This window comes from Crinia signifera, chromosome 3, assembly GCF_055691185.1.
Source record: "Crinia signifera chromosome 3, ASM5569118v1, whole genome shotgun sequence".
Lineage (NCBI taxonomy): Eukaryota > Metazoa > Chordata > Amphibia > Anura > Myobatrachidae > Crinia > Crinia signifera.
In genome coordinates this window covers 228,395,416-228,409,603 of record NC_139219.1, presented here as the reverse complement: position 1 = coordinate 228,409,603, position 14,188 = coordinate 228,395,416, and the positions used below count along the sequence as shown (strand labels likewise).

The following is a 14,188-nucleotide window of genomic DNA, read 5'->3' as shown; positions in this document are numbered from 1 at the left end:
GCGCAAAATGGACACACTCAGTATTCCAATTTTGTTAAAAATACAAATATGTTTTTTATTTTATCAATCTCTAGATAAAAGTAGGGCACCGGCCGGTGAGACCAAATATCAAAACATCAATTACATACAATTACAAACACATAGATTAATAACACAGTTTACAGTACTCTCAACACCAATCACTCACTGAGTGACTTTTGACAGTAGTGTGGTGTGGCCTTTGATAAAAGCAGAAAGAGCTAAGTAGCTGTCCATTTTGCGCCGTCTACCTTTTGGGTACTTATGTAATATCTGGGCTCCCGTTTTTCTTATAAGACTGTGTCCCCTCGCGGGGCTCGCTGCGCTCGCCACGCTTTGGGCACGGTGGCTCGCTGCGCTCGCCATACTATATAAAATTAACTCCATGCGTAGTTGGATAGTAGGAGTATGAAAAAATGGGGTGCATTTAACATGGGAGCCCAGATAATACATAAGTACCAAACCATGATTTTTTTGTAAAATGCATTATTATTATTATTATTATTATTATAACTACTAATGTTTAAAAAGTGCACCTGCCTTTTGTTCTCTTTTGTATAATGTTGACATTGTTGACAATGCATTATGCTGTGTACTTTTGTTTCTCTTACTCTAAACTTAACCTTTTAACAAATTTTTACAACATTTAAGCAACTTTGCACAATTGTTCATAGTTATCGCAAATGTTCTAACAAGTATTGATTTATTTTAGTTACTATGTTGGTATGTGTGGAGATGGAGCAAATGACTGTGGGGTAAGTAATCTTTTTATAATATGATGGATTGCGCAATATGTAAGCCGATGTGACAGAAAAGGATTAAATCCCCATCCCATGTAATAAAAGCCTAACGCTGCCCATCACCTATCTGGAGTTTCAGTTGGACATACACACACCCACACACATACTCAGCATGTCAGAGCCCCAGCACCCAGCGGCACAGCTAGGCTTATCTTACATGGTGCTGTAATGCCAGCCTCCTCTCCGCCCCTCGACCCCTCCTCACTGCGGGTTAGCAACTACCTCTGGATCCCCATGGACGGCTTCACCTTTCCAAGCAGACTGCTGCCACAGGGTGCTGTCCCATCTTCTGTCCTAGCTGTCTCTGTCTCTCTGAGTCTTCACTGATTCATTACTGGGAGGAGGCATGGTCATGCTAAACTTGCATCACAGCCACACCTCCTTCCAGTAATGCATCAGTGGAGAGACAGAGCAGACTTGGACAGAAGGTGGGACAGCACCATATGGCAGCTGCTTGGAAATTCCTGCCCATGGGGATCCTGGAAATCTCCCTTGATCCCTCCTATTCCGATGCCTCTGGCCCCTATGGGAATAGAGATTGCCCATCCCCCCCCTCCCCCCATAGTCCGGCCATGGTGTTCATCATTTTGGCAGGCTTTTAATTAGTAATGTACTGTTCCTTACACATCAACTAACAGGTGCATATAGGAGGGATACTTAGCATATGTAAATGTTGGTCAATGTCCTAGTATTAATAAATATGCTAACTATTTCATGCATATAGTATTACCTTAAAACAAGCTTAGAAACATAATTTGAATAGTGAAAACTCTGGAAAAGGATCTAGAAACTTTTTGAAAATGATTTATTTAACCTAGAAGTATTTGGATTTGGTTTAACACTACACACTGTTATGGTATAATACCGTACAGTATGTATGTCATTTGGCCTTCTATTTATTATGACAAGTTATCCATGAGCATACTATACATACATACCCACCACAACAACTATAGGATAAAAACCTATGGCTGATTTACACTGTAAGTAAAAACCTATTTCAGGTGTAAATCAGTCAAAGATTTACATTTACTGTGTAAATCAAGGTATTTCTAGCTCTGCAGCTCCCACAGTACATAGGACAGGGCACACGCTAGCCATGAACTTAACCCTAAATATGGACTGTCAACATGTTCTTCATGTCAATAGTCAGACTATGTCGACAGTTGTGAATAACTACAATTCAGTAGACAACCACAAACATAATAACACTGTGGCTGTAACTTTAACAGACCTTAGAGAGAGTGCCGGAGGAGCGTGACATCCTCCTCCTGGCTGAGAGGAGCCGTACAGCGGCCATGGCAGGGCGCCATGTAGCGGGTGTGCGGCAAGATGAGCAGCGCCACGTGGGATCACTGCCTGTCACTGGCCGGAAGCATCTGCGGAGAGAGCAGCAGCTATCCGCGCTGGTTGCTGCTGCTGACGACATTGCTGGTGCTGCTGCCTCCACCGGTTCTATGTTGCCACTGGCCGGCTCGGTGGTCATTCTGTTAGGTGGTCGGGCGGCTGCTTAAGCACGCTTGTCACTGGCTATGCCCCCCCCTTACCCAGCGCCTGGGGTGCATGACCCCCTAGCCCCCCCGTAGTTACGGCCCTGCTATAGGATTCCTAAACCCCTAAAGATTAAGATGAAACCATTGGGGTTTTTTTGCTTCTTATACACATGTCCAAGTCTTTATTCAGCCTCACCTACTATGTAACTATGTAATAATAAAGTAATTGGATGGACTAATTAGGTATCTTTTAAAAAAATCTTAATTATATTATACTGTATGTATTGTTTATTGATACATTTTACATTTATTTATTGAGTTTACGTAAGATTATAATGGTGTAATAATATACATTACAGCGCTATTAACTCGATTAATAAAATGAAACAATTCTATTTTCAGGCACTGAAAAGGGCTCATGTGGGAATATCTTTATCAAATTTGGAAGCTTCAGTGGCTTCTCCTTTTACATCCAAAATTCCAAACATTGAATGTGTGCCAAAATTACTGAAGTAAGTTACTGAGGAAAAATGTGTTGTTTTATTTTACAAAAAAAAATGTACTTTAAGGTTAGGGGGTAGGGGGAGAGGGGTAATATAATGTTGGGATACTAACCAGCAGGATCTTACTGTTGGTCTCATGGCCACCAGTAAAATTAAATATATATTTTTAGAGGATGCAGTGAGATTGCTTTTGGTGCCCCCCTAAGCTCACCTATGCCTCCTCCCATCTGTGCATCTATGTCCCATCCACCCATTGGTCCATCTATGCCCCATATCATGCTCTGTCTGTCCATCTGTCCATGCTACCTCATCATCTGTTGATCTAAGCCTCCACCCCCGATTCTGTGCTGTAGTCAAATAGTGTCTCTCCCGCTCAGTGGCGGAACTTGTGAGTGGTGGGCCCAGGTGCAAAAGTACAATTTGGGCCCCACAACAGTGGGTGACAGAGGTACAAGCTGCTGGTCTAGGCAGTAGTGGGCCCCTTAGTCCTCAGGGGCCCGGTGCAATGCACCTGCTGCACCAATGGTAGTTCCGCCTCTGCTCCCGCTAGCTCCTTCTCCCTCCCCTCTCTCTAGCAATCTCTCTTTCTCTCTCTCTCTCCCTGACAATGGGTCGGATTCATACCTGATCGCTGGGCTGCGAGTGTTTGGAGCCCAGCAATCAGGAAAGCCCGAACACGTGAAATCCTGCCCATGTTCACAGCTGCGAATGTGTTCACAGCCGTGCAGTCAGGGGGAAACCCATTCGTAATCACTCCCCATCAAATGGATTTCCCCCCTGTTTGCAGCCACCGACTAAGTCTGGACTCCCTCTGTGCTACATTCACCGTGGGGAGAAGTAGGTCACTTCTGATGTCAGGGACCCTTCCTTGCAACAGTCGGGGCACTCCCAGAAAATGCCGGTGTTCCGCTCCCAAAGGCCTGGTGCCTGTCAATCAACTTGTGAATGCCCAGCAATGGCTATTCATCACTGGCTTCATTTGTAGGGGGCCACGTGCATGTGCACTGCGGACTGTGCACATGCGCAGTTGTTCAATAATAGTTTCAGCTGTGAATACGCAGCCCAGTGAGTTTGCCTGTACCGGACCCAATGTCTCTCTGTCTTTCTCTCGTTCCATCTTCTTCCATGAAAAGCCCCCCCCCCCCCACCTCTCTCTCTCTCTCTTCCTCTCTCTCTCTTCCTCTCTGAGTTTGTGTAGAGTGAATTAGATTTGGGTGGGGTTTTTACTTCAGAGTGAGATCTATATTGCAGTGTAAAAATAAAGCAATCAGTATTTACCCTGCACAGAAACAAAATAACTCACCCAAATCTAATTCTCCATGCACATTTTACATCTGCCCCCCCCTGCAGTGCACATGGTTTTGTCCATCTAAGAAGAATTTTGTCAGAAAGAGTGAACTAGAATAAGGCCCAAAGGCTGGTGGGGTGGGGATGAGCTTTCGAGATATTGCTATGGGGCTCACATAGTTCTATATATGCCCCTGCCCTTTACCCATGAACACATTCTGACTGTGAAAGTTTAAACAGAAATAAGCATTTAATGATTATCATCTTTATATGAAATGTTGCCTCAGGCATGGCTTCACAAAGAGATCAATGTTTATTCTCTTGAGAAAACAAAAAGTTACTGTTGTGAAAGTTGATTTATTGGGTATACCAAAGGACTGGGTTCTGTTACATATAAGAATGTGAAGTCATATGCTTTTCTTTTGATTTAAAAAACATTAATCTATCCTTCATGAGTTTTTACCTCTATGGACCTTCACCTGACCTAAGGACATTAAAGTCTCTACTGATATAAAAAATCAGCAGGGAACTCATGGGATATACTGTAGGATAAATATGTTCCTAACAATTAATGTTTGTGCAATTCTAACAATTAATGTTTGTCAGGTAGTGAAGTGACTAGTGGCACCCATTTTTCAATTTGCCCACCTGGTCCCTAAAGCTGTATTCCCAATGTTTGAAATCTGTGCACATGTGGGAGACGCACTGCAAGTCCGGGCCCCCAGTGGCACAGCGCTACATTCCCCCATGTGCCCCCGCCTGCCCACCCGTGCCTGCCAGCACCCCGCCTCCCCCTACCCCCTCCCCATTACCATTACTTACCATCACACGGCATCGCCCTCTGGCTCCTTCAGCCTCCACCGTCGGTCAGGTCCAGAGCGCACACTGCACAGTGCAGCTTGCAGAGCGCTGAGTCCCTCTGTGTCCTAGGCTCGGCGCTCTGCAGGCTGCACTGTTCGTGCCGGACTGGCGGACCGCTGGTGCCAGGAGGGGGAGGTGGTGTGCGGGCACCCGTTAGGAGGTTGGCACCGCTGTGGGCGTTTATGTCATGCTACCAAAAAGTTTTACTACTGTAGTTTTTTTTAAGAAAGGCAGATCAAGATACAGTACATTAAAATATATTAAAATTAGAGATGTGCGTGAACCGCCATGTTTTGGTTTCGATTATTATTTCATCCTCACGTCCTGGTTTTTCAAACCACCTTTAAGTGTTTTGGTTAAGATTCTGCTTTTAGTTAGGTTAAAAATTGATAATCATTGCTAAACTAATAAAAAACTAATAAAAACAGCTAAAATATGTCATTTCTGCAATCCATAACTTTGAATTTAGATTTCTGGAGAACCGAAGGTGCACATCTATAATTCAAACATCAATATATTTAACTAAAATAAAAGTTCATCACCACATAATAATGTAAATGAATTAACTCCTTCCCGACATAATGCAGTTACTTACTATACAGAGGAAAAATAGATTGCAGTAGAAATACATAAGAATCAATTTAATAAACTTAATATCCACATTAAGGTGGGTATGCAGTCCAGAATCACGCGGGCGTGGCCGCGTAAACGGACGTTAGCAGCAGAACGGGTCCGACAGCTTCTAAAGTCTGGTTCGTTCTGCCGTGATCCCTCTTCAATGCTGTCGCTAAAGACAGCATTGAATAGGGCCCTGCTGCTATTTCCCCCGTCGAAAATAGCGGCGGCACATTGCATACCCCCCCCCCCCCAAGACCATAAATAACGTCCGGTAAAAAAAATAAACAAAAAACTCCATATTAAAATAACTATAATTTGGCGTTGGCCCACTTGATCAGAATTTTCTAAGTTTTTAAAAACTGTTTTTTAATTAGCTCTGTCGGTATATTCACACAATGTCCATGTTAGTTGTGTTTAGTATTCATCTGTAATGATGTTAAATGCAGTCTACTGTATTGCATTCACTGTGAAGTCTAACACAGCTTTAATGTTAGTAACAGCCCAGTTGTACGTTAGAAGCAAATCAATTAGTAATATATATTTACAACTCCAAGACCTTAAGTGGGTTCTCAGTCCTGGGCTCAATTAGTCTGCCTGTATGATGGCCCTTGAAATGTAACAATATCCCATGGTAATGCCTGTCTGTAGTTCCTGGTGCCGGCTGGCAGCTGGCTGGTGAGCCAAAATCAATCTGGACTGATACATTTCCATATGTTGGCGGCTTTCTCAAAGATCCTAGTGTAAAAAGGTGTTAATGCCGGTTGGATACCCGGTCAAATAAGCACAGCTCGTCTGCGTTAAAAGTCTCCTTACCAATCACATTCACACCGACTTCTGGTCACATAAGCAGAGCTCATCTACATTGTTAATATTTTACTGTCTCAAAGTATGTAGTGTAAGAAGCTGCACAGAAGTACAATTGCAGTGATACACAGTCCGCACTGCTTTCTATAGCTTGGTAACACTGCGCGGTTAAAATTGTCTTGATTTGGAAGCCAGGATTGGCGTTTACAATCCCGGGATTTCAGAATTAGAGTGCGCATGTACAGTCTAATGCCGCACAGATTCTACCCAACTTCTCCCATCTCCGGCTGGGTGGCTCTATGTGCAGTGTGATGTGGGCAGCGGTCACACTGCGCAGTCTGCTGTCCGCAACACTGCACCGCCGATCAACCGCACCGCTCATGCCCGCCCCGCTGCACCACTGTTCATGCCCGCTCCTCTCCTGGCCACACCACCCACTATGTGAGTATGTGCAGGGCAACTGGTTTGGGTAGGCCAATCCCTGGATCCCGGGAATCCCAAGATTGAGCATTTTTCAATCCTGAATCCCGGGATTAAAAAAAAATGCCCCAGGATTGTCATCCCTAAACTAGTATATTTCCCCTGCAGTTTTTGCTAGTTAATACCTACAAATAATTGTTGAGATACTGCATAGTAGAAATATTAAAATTTTCCTTTATTGTCTCCCAAGCAAACTTAGTCTGTCATGCATTACTTGTGACATTCACATTTTGCCTGAGTCACACACTCTTGCAAAATGTAAATTTCACACAGATAAAGGTCATCCCCCCCTCCCCCCCAAAAATTTTTTTTTCCTCATGCAGTTGTTTTCCTCACATTATTAGTTTATTTCACAAACTATTAGCATGTTGTAGTAAACTTGAAGAAAATAATAATATGCCCCTTTTATTGTATCAAACTTGTGAGTATCTCTATACACAGAAAAACAAATCATACAATTAGAGCATTGTACTTATGTTCACCAAGTGAAAATGTCCTGATGAAAGGATTTATAGAATACATTTAGGGGGGCCTAAGGAATTCAATTGAAACTTGGAAATTTATATACTGTAGCTGTCAAAGGAAGAAAACCCGCCAGTGTGTGAGTTGAGTTACCGGTAAGTCAATTATTATTCAATGCTTCAGTGAATGAATCACACGGACACTAGGCATATATATATATATATATATATATATATATATATATATATATATATATATATATATATAAAGGGGATCCAGGGGTCCGGCACTCAGGATAAACAATCAGCTGCTCGTGGTGACCTTGCCATGAATGTAAATAATTGCAGACATTATGTAGTCTACATTATTATCTTGTGTCAGTCTCTGGAGTGCCGGCCTGGTCTATTATAGACCCATCTGCAATTATATATATATATATATATATATATATATATATATATATATATATATATATATATATAATGTTCGTTTTAAAATGTGTATCACAAAATGGCTACATTTTTTTTATAGGAAATGTGAAACTATAGAGTCAAATCTACAATCCCTGAGGTCAGCATAATAATCATATTTTTAGGAATGAGAGACCTAATTGAATGGAACTAAATCTGCAGAGTTAGTAATAGGATATATTTAGCTCCACTTTAGTTAGTCTGTTTAAAAAGTATTTTTTCCCCTTTCTATATTGAACAATTATTATGCATTAATATGTTTATTTTCTTTGGCACACAGGGAAGGAAGAAATGCACTTATTACTTCTGTATGTTTGTTCAAATACCTCATTATGTATACCCTGATTGAACTCATTTGCATGTCGCTACTATTTTGGGTAAGAATAGGCAGTTTTATAGATTTTTATAAAATGTGAACTATGGGCTGATTCGTGCCCTGATGCTAGTGTAGCAATCACACAAAGAGCCCTTCTGAGCACTATTTAAAAAAAATTGGGTAGTGAGTATGGGGCTTAAAACACAGATCAGCATTGGATTTGGGAGCTAGAAGGGGTGTTAACAGCCTCCATTTTCCCAAATCTCTGTTGGAGGACAGCCTCGTTATACTTGCCTACTTTTGAAAACTAGTTTTAGGGAGATTATAGTTGGTAGTAGAATTTTACACTGCACCCTATTGAGGGAACGTGTCATGCTCCACCCAAAGGGCGTATCTAGTTCTATATATGGAGAGATTGCAAAAAGAGATTGTGAACGTGGCACCTAGAAGCATGGGTGTGTACTGCTACATCTGAGAGGATGTTTTTAAATGATTTATATAGAAATGTAGACGATCCCTAAAGCAGTTAGTAAGAGCTACTATACTTGCAAAAGTGCTGGGAAATGGTGCTGATGATTCAATGTAAATGTATCTATCTCTCATTCCTTTTTTACCCAAAAATGTAACAGTGTAATGTGGGCCAGGTGAAATGAGGGAGATTGCTAGACTAATGAGGAAGAGAGGGAGATTGCTGTTATTTCAGGGAGTCTCATGCAGAATGCAGGAGGGTAGGCAACTATGTTGTTGATGCATTTGTTGCGCAGCCAGCAAATGGTATTGCAGATGATCTGATGCTGCATCCTAGAAGCAGGATGTGTGACACCTCCAACTGCAGTACCATGTAAGTACTAATGCTGCCGCTTCCATGTAAGCCTCCATAATAACAGCTCCACCTGCATCTGAATCAGACCCTATGTAATTTTATTCTAGGTAGTTTGCTAGCATTTACCTGTTAAAATAATTAAAGATTCTAGATTGTATCCAGCCCCATTTATTTAGAAACCTTATTACTGTCATATTTTATTTAGTACCGCAGTTATAATAATCTATATGCTGGTATTTAACATTGTTTATCTTTCTGGCGCGGTGTAGAGATGTGCCTCTCCTCTGTGGTTCTTACCACTCTGTTGTTGGCAGACTACCAATAATAATAATAATAATACCCGCAAAAGATTGCCGTGGTCAACGCATGTACGACAGCTATTCCACAAATGTGCACTACACTTTCTCAAAGCAGGGACCCAACAGTATTTGAAAGACAGCTGATACCGGAAACGACTGCTGCTGGGTCCCTGTTGGGGATCATTTCACTCTTGCCATCTTTCACTAATTCACTATTTTCTGTTCAAAATACCTAATTTAAAAAGTTATTACTGGAACTTTGCAATTTGCTCATTGTGATGCAAATGTGTAATGAAAACTGATACAATTATTGTTATCATTACTTTTCTTTCCAGAAACAAACATTCCTTGGAAATTATCACTATCTGATGCAGGATGTTGCCATTAGTGTCACAGTTTTCTTAACAAGTGAGTTATCACTAACAAAAACTGTCATTGACAGATGTTTGTAACGGTATGAAAATATTTGATTTCATAGATTTTGAAGATGTTGTTTCTAGTTATTATGTATTTGGCATATCACTCGTTATCTCACACATGTTGTGAGGTCAAGGAAAATTGGAGTGACACCCAGGGCTCAAAGTGGTCCTGGAGAGGTGGGGGAACTCCTTTCCCCTAACATCGATGACCCCCTCCTCCGCCATTAGGCAGAGCCTAGACCAGTGTCAGGGAATTTCTGCCCTGCCTCCCATAAAGGGACAATGGTGTAATGAGGTATGGTACGGTGTAGGTTTATTAGGTGTGAGCCCACAGCCGTGACCGATGTTTAGAACGGCCACGGCGAACCCTACGCTGACTCTGTTGGCAACCTCTGGCAGATGACAGACCCCTGCGGAAGCTAGTGTTCACCTTTAGTCGTTAAGCCCATTCCAACCCTGATGCAACCAGGTCTTGGGAGGTGACAAAGAGCTTGCGATCGTCAGAGGTAAACCAAGAAGAAGGTCTAAACTACAGGGCCTGACTGATAAGATACCCTATCTACCGGCACCCGGCCAAGGATGGGAATGTGACCCAGTCGCAAGCACAATATGACCAACCAGCCGGGGTGTCTCCAGCAAACAATAAATGGGGAAACCATCAAGCGACCCCAAAATGGAGAAAACAAGGATAAAGAGCACCTCCCTGCCTAAGAAGAACTACAGGAATAAGAAGCAAAAGAAGGGAGAAACTAAGGGACAGGCTGACTGCCAAAGAGGAAACGGACGGGATGAAAAATAAATGGTGGACCGCCAATAGCCAGAAAGATAGGGCTATGCTGCAAAAAGACAAAAGATAAACGTCGAACTGCCGATACAATAATAATAAAGAATAATGAGACTCCCACAGGAGCACTCACATGACCCTAAGGAGGGACAACAGACGAATGGGTGCCCGATAGTCCAAGGAGGAATGACTGGCTGCAACAGGACAGACAACCAGGACAGGACCCAGGTACAGGGAGGCGGTGGGGACCCCGGGTGACCGCCGATAACCGGCGGGGACCCGGGGGAAGTGGCCGGGATCCGGGGGAAGCGCCGTTGGAAGGGGACGCACGCGCATCTTTGCGCGCGCGTCCCCTTTCGCATATCAGATGGCGGCTGGCGGGGGATGGCGGCTGGCGATTCTGCCGCCATCCCCTGCAAAGACCAGGCCGGCTTCATCTGTAATATGATTGGTTGCAATGAGCAACATTACCTCTTTTAATTTTTAAAAGCTTTAGTAAATTTTCCCCTACATGTAGTGTGAATTATAGTAAGCACACTTTCTTTTCAATTATGGACACTATGATGTGACATAACTTGAATAAGGGACACTATGATGATAATGTAATGTGAAAAAGGATGCACTACTGTGTGACATAATTTGATTTGGTACTATTATGTGGTCACTCCCCTTTCTATCAAGACCGCACCCCTTTCTGTCCTTTCTTTTAACCTTATACATGTTATTTCTTCCCAGTTCCACTGCAGCCCGCTGTCAAGGTGAGCCGGCATTAGGCTTGTAATGCATGCGAATGGGATGGTTTAGGCAGCACTCCCAATGATAAACCCAGCTAAATAGATCAATATAATTTTTTATTAATACACAATTAAATAAATATAAAAAGTAACCACAATAAAAAAATTTAAATAGCAATCTCAGGAATATGTGCACATTGATAAATGGACCCAGAAATCTGGTGAATAACCTGCTCTGAACCAAGGCAGCAGTCCCATTGGATGGAGTCCAATCGGCAAGGGAGTTCCAAAAGATGTTGGAGGGATCAGTCCCGAGAGGTGGCAATTGGGACCAATCTTAAACCTCACTTTAGGGGAATGTAATGGGCAGTACAAATTCCAAATGTCGCCGAAGCGATCGGTCCAATAAGATGGTGATTGGGACCAATCTTAAACCTCACGAGATTACAACAAATAAGTAACTCCCAATCTTTTGAAGCCTGGGACATCCAATGTGGGGGACTGGGTGGTCAGAAGAATCAGCAGGTGTGGTCCTATAAATGTCACAAGTCCTGGGTAACACAGATGCATTTCGCTAGTCAGATTGCCAGCTTTATCAAGATGTCAATCTGTCCAGCGAAACACGTCACAGACGAAAATTCCCCCTCCGCCACATCCCTCCAAAGCATGTAAGGGGATGTGTTAATAAACACATCCCCTTGCATGTGCCCACAGCAGGAGAAATCATTCGATGGTCACAGACCATCTAATACTTTATCCTGGGCTCACGAATATAAGTGGAGACTGATTTATATTTGCGGGCGCCAGGACAAAGACAGTGACGTCAGGCGGCTGCCCCGGCACACTTTTTCCACACGCAGTTGCATGGAAACACCCAGTGCATGGAAACACCCAGTTTCTGGGCGTTCCCATGACCCATCGCAGCTACTGTCCCCGCCAGCTTCAAATGGCCCGGTGACCATGTAATTCATAGGGGAGGGGTCGATTTTGGTTCATTATGAATTAACCAGAATCGGTCTCTTCATTTGTAGAGTTTAAAGTGACCTTGAACAATTTCCCAATGTCACCCGCCTTTTACTGTCTCCATCTTAGAATTGAGCTACTGTAGCGTATTTTCTTCTTTCTCTGTGTCTGTTTGTGATTCCTAAGTGAAGCTTCAAAAGCTGAAGCTGTTGAAAGGTCTACAATGTCTAGATAATCAGTCAATCGACACCAAAAGGTCAACATGCAATAGGTCAACTTGCACTAGGTCAATATTGACAAAGTTGACATGTAATAGGCCGACAATGTCAAAAGGTCTACACAAGTCAAAGGTTGACATGACAATGGGTACATGATAAGGTTGACATGATTTTTTTCTCCAAATTTTTTTCTGGTTTTAGAATTTTTTTATATTTTACTATCCACATGGTCTACAATTGGGGGTGGTAAAGTGTGTTGAGCAATGCTCCAGCGGAGTGAGGCACCAGGTCTGAAACATGGTGAGCAAAGCGAGCCATGCAAGGGTATGTGCTACACTAATTGGGGATCCATGCGGACCTTTTTATGTGATGACCTTTTCGCGGGTTGACCTTTGACCTTTTCACAAGTTGACAAAAGGTTGACATATACTAAAGTGTCTTGTTTTTGGATTGTTCCACAGTGAGTTTAACTGGCTCTGCTTCGAAGCTGGCCCCTTACAGACCAGCAATGAGTCTTCGCTCTCCTCCATTACTGCTTTCAATGTCCATCCACATTGCATTCTCGCTCATTATACAGACCAGAGCATTCACAGTGGTGCAACATCAGCCATGGTACAATGAAAGTGACGTCTTCTGGTGAGCTTTTCAGAGCTGCTTTGTTATGCAATTTGCAGTGACAATTGGAATGTAATTAAAGTTGTTTGGTATATTAATTTATTGAGGATTTGGTATAACTCTTCTCCCAAAGTTGTCAGATACATAAACCATCAATATAACCATGTTATTATTAAAAAATGACTACGTAGTGGAGACTAACAAAGTGGAGAGACATAACGCACCAGCCAATTAGGTTCCAACTGCCATGTTACAGGCTGCGTTTGAAAAATGACAAGAGCAGAGCTGGATCAAGGCTCTGGGGGGCTCAGGGTACTTAAGACAAAGATGTCCCTGCCAACTAAAATAAAGTATTTTGTATAGGCATGTGAAGAAAAGCAGCACTCAAGACTTGTTATAGAATAAAAAGATGTCCTTTAATCCTAATTTTCAGGGTTTCCTCCTGTAATCGTGGATAGCATAACAATAATGCACAAAGACCTTCTCATACATATGCCCCCACACATCCACACCCCTAACACTCCTTAAGCCATGACTGTCATCATTTGACAAATGTCGGCTTCATACCAACCCGTCCATTCAATGTGGACCTCTCAATGCCCTTGTTGTCACTAAACAACATCTATCAGCTGGTTGCTAGGTGACTCCAGCACATGCCGGCTGCAGACTGTCATTCCTGTACAGCTCCCCATGGCAGACCCCATGACGTCATCAGCCAGCATCCATCCACGAGAACACCAGTGCCCAGTTGCTAGGGAACTACAGTATAGACAGTATAAATCAATTTTTTTCAAAGCAAAGCAATTCTGACAATACAAAGTGCCAACATGAATAACATGTCACAGTTAAAAAACAAAATAGTGCTAGGTACCAGGAAATGGATGGTACCTGTTACCACTGCACCTCTTCATAACCAACAGGATCACTAGATGACAAATTACTTCTATTTAGCAATATGGCAGACTACAGAATCAGGCATCAACAAGACATATCATATAAAATTAAAGTTGCAATAGATTAACTATTATGTGTAAACTACAAATAATAGTGACCTACACTAACCTACAGGAGTTGTAAGGAGATAGGAAAGATGCCCTAATGACTTGTTCAAGCCAAGAGATCCACCTAATCTACCTTTGTAGGAGGACTATGTTTCTGTTCCCTCCTCTAACTGTTACCTCCTCTAATGTCATATGATCTATGATCATAGTTATAATACTG

At 42.6% G+C, this 14,188-nt stretch overlaps 1 protein-coding gene across 4 annotated transcripts in view; it reads left to right on the top strand.

The window, feature by feature from the left end:
• The window catches only part of LOC146064273 (putative cation-transporting ATPase 13A4), a 130,582-nt gene that overhangs the window by 97,996 nt on the left and 18,398 nt on the right, over positions 1 to 14,188 (top strand). Inside the window, exons 22-27 of one of the 4 annotated variants that reach the window (XM_083177557.1) lie at positions 731 to 773; positions 2,714 to 2,823; positions 8,077 to 8,173; positions 9,570 to 9,642; positions 11,173 to 11,195; positions 12,814 to 12,921. In XM_083177557.1, coding sequence (XP_083033683.1) covers positions 731 to 773; positions 2,714 to 2,823; positions 8,077 to 8,173; positions 9,570 to 9,642; positions 11,173 to 11,195; positions 12,814 to 12,816 — 349 coding nt within the window. In that variant the 3' untranslated portion in view covers positions 12,817 to 12,921. Of the gene's footprint in view, positions 1 to 730; positions 774 to 2,713; positions 2,824 to 8,076; positions 8,174 to 9,569; positions 9,643 to 11,172; positions 11,196 to 12,813; positions 12,989 to 14,188 lie in introns of those variants that run through there. The other 3 variants (XR_014471783.1, XM_083177556.1, XM_083177558.1) reach the window with 3 other exon arrangements.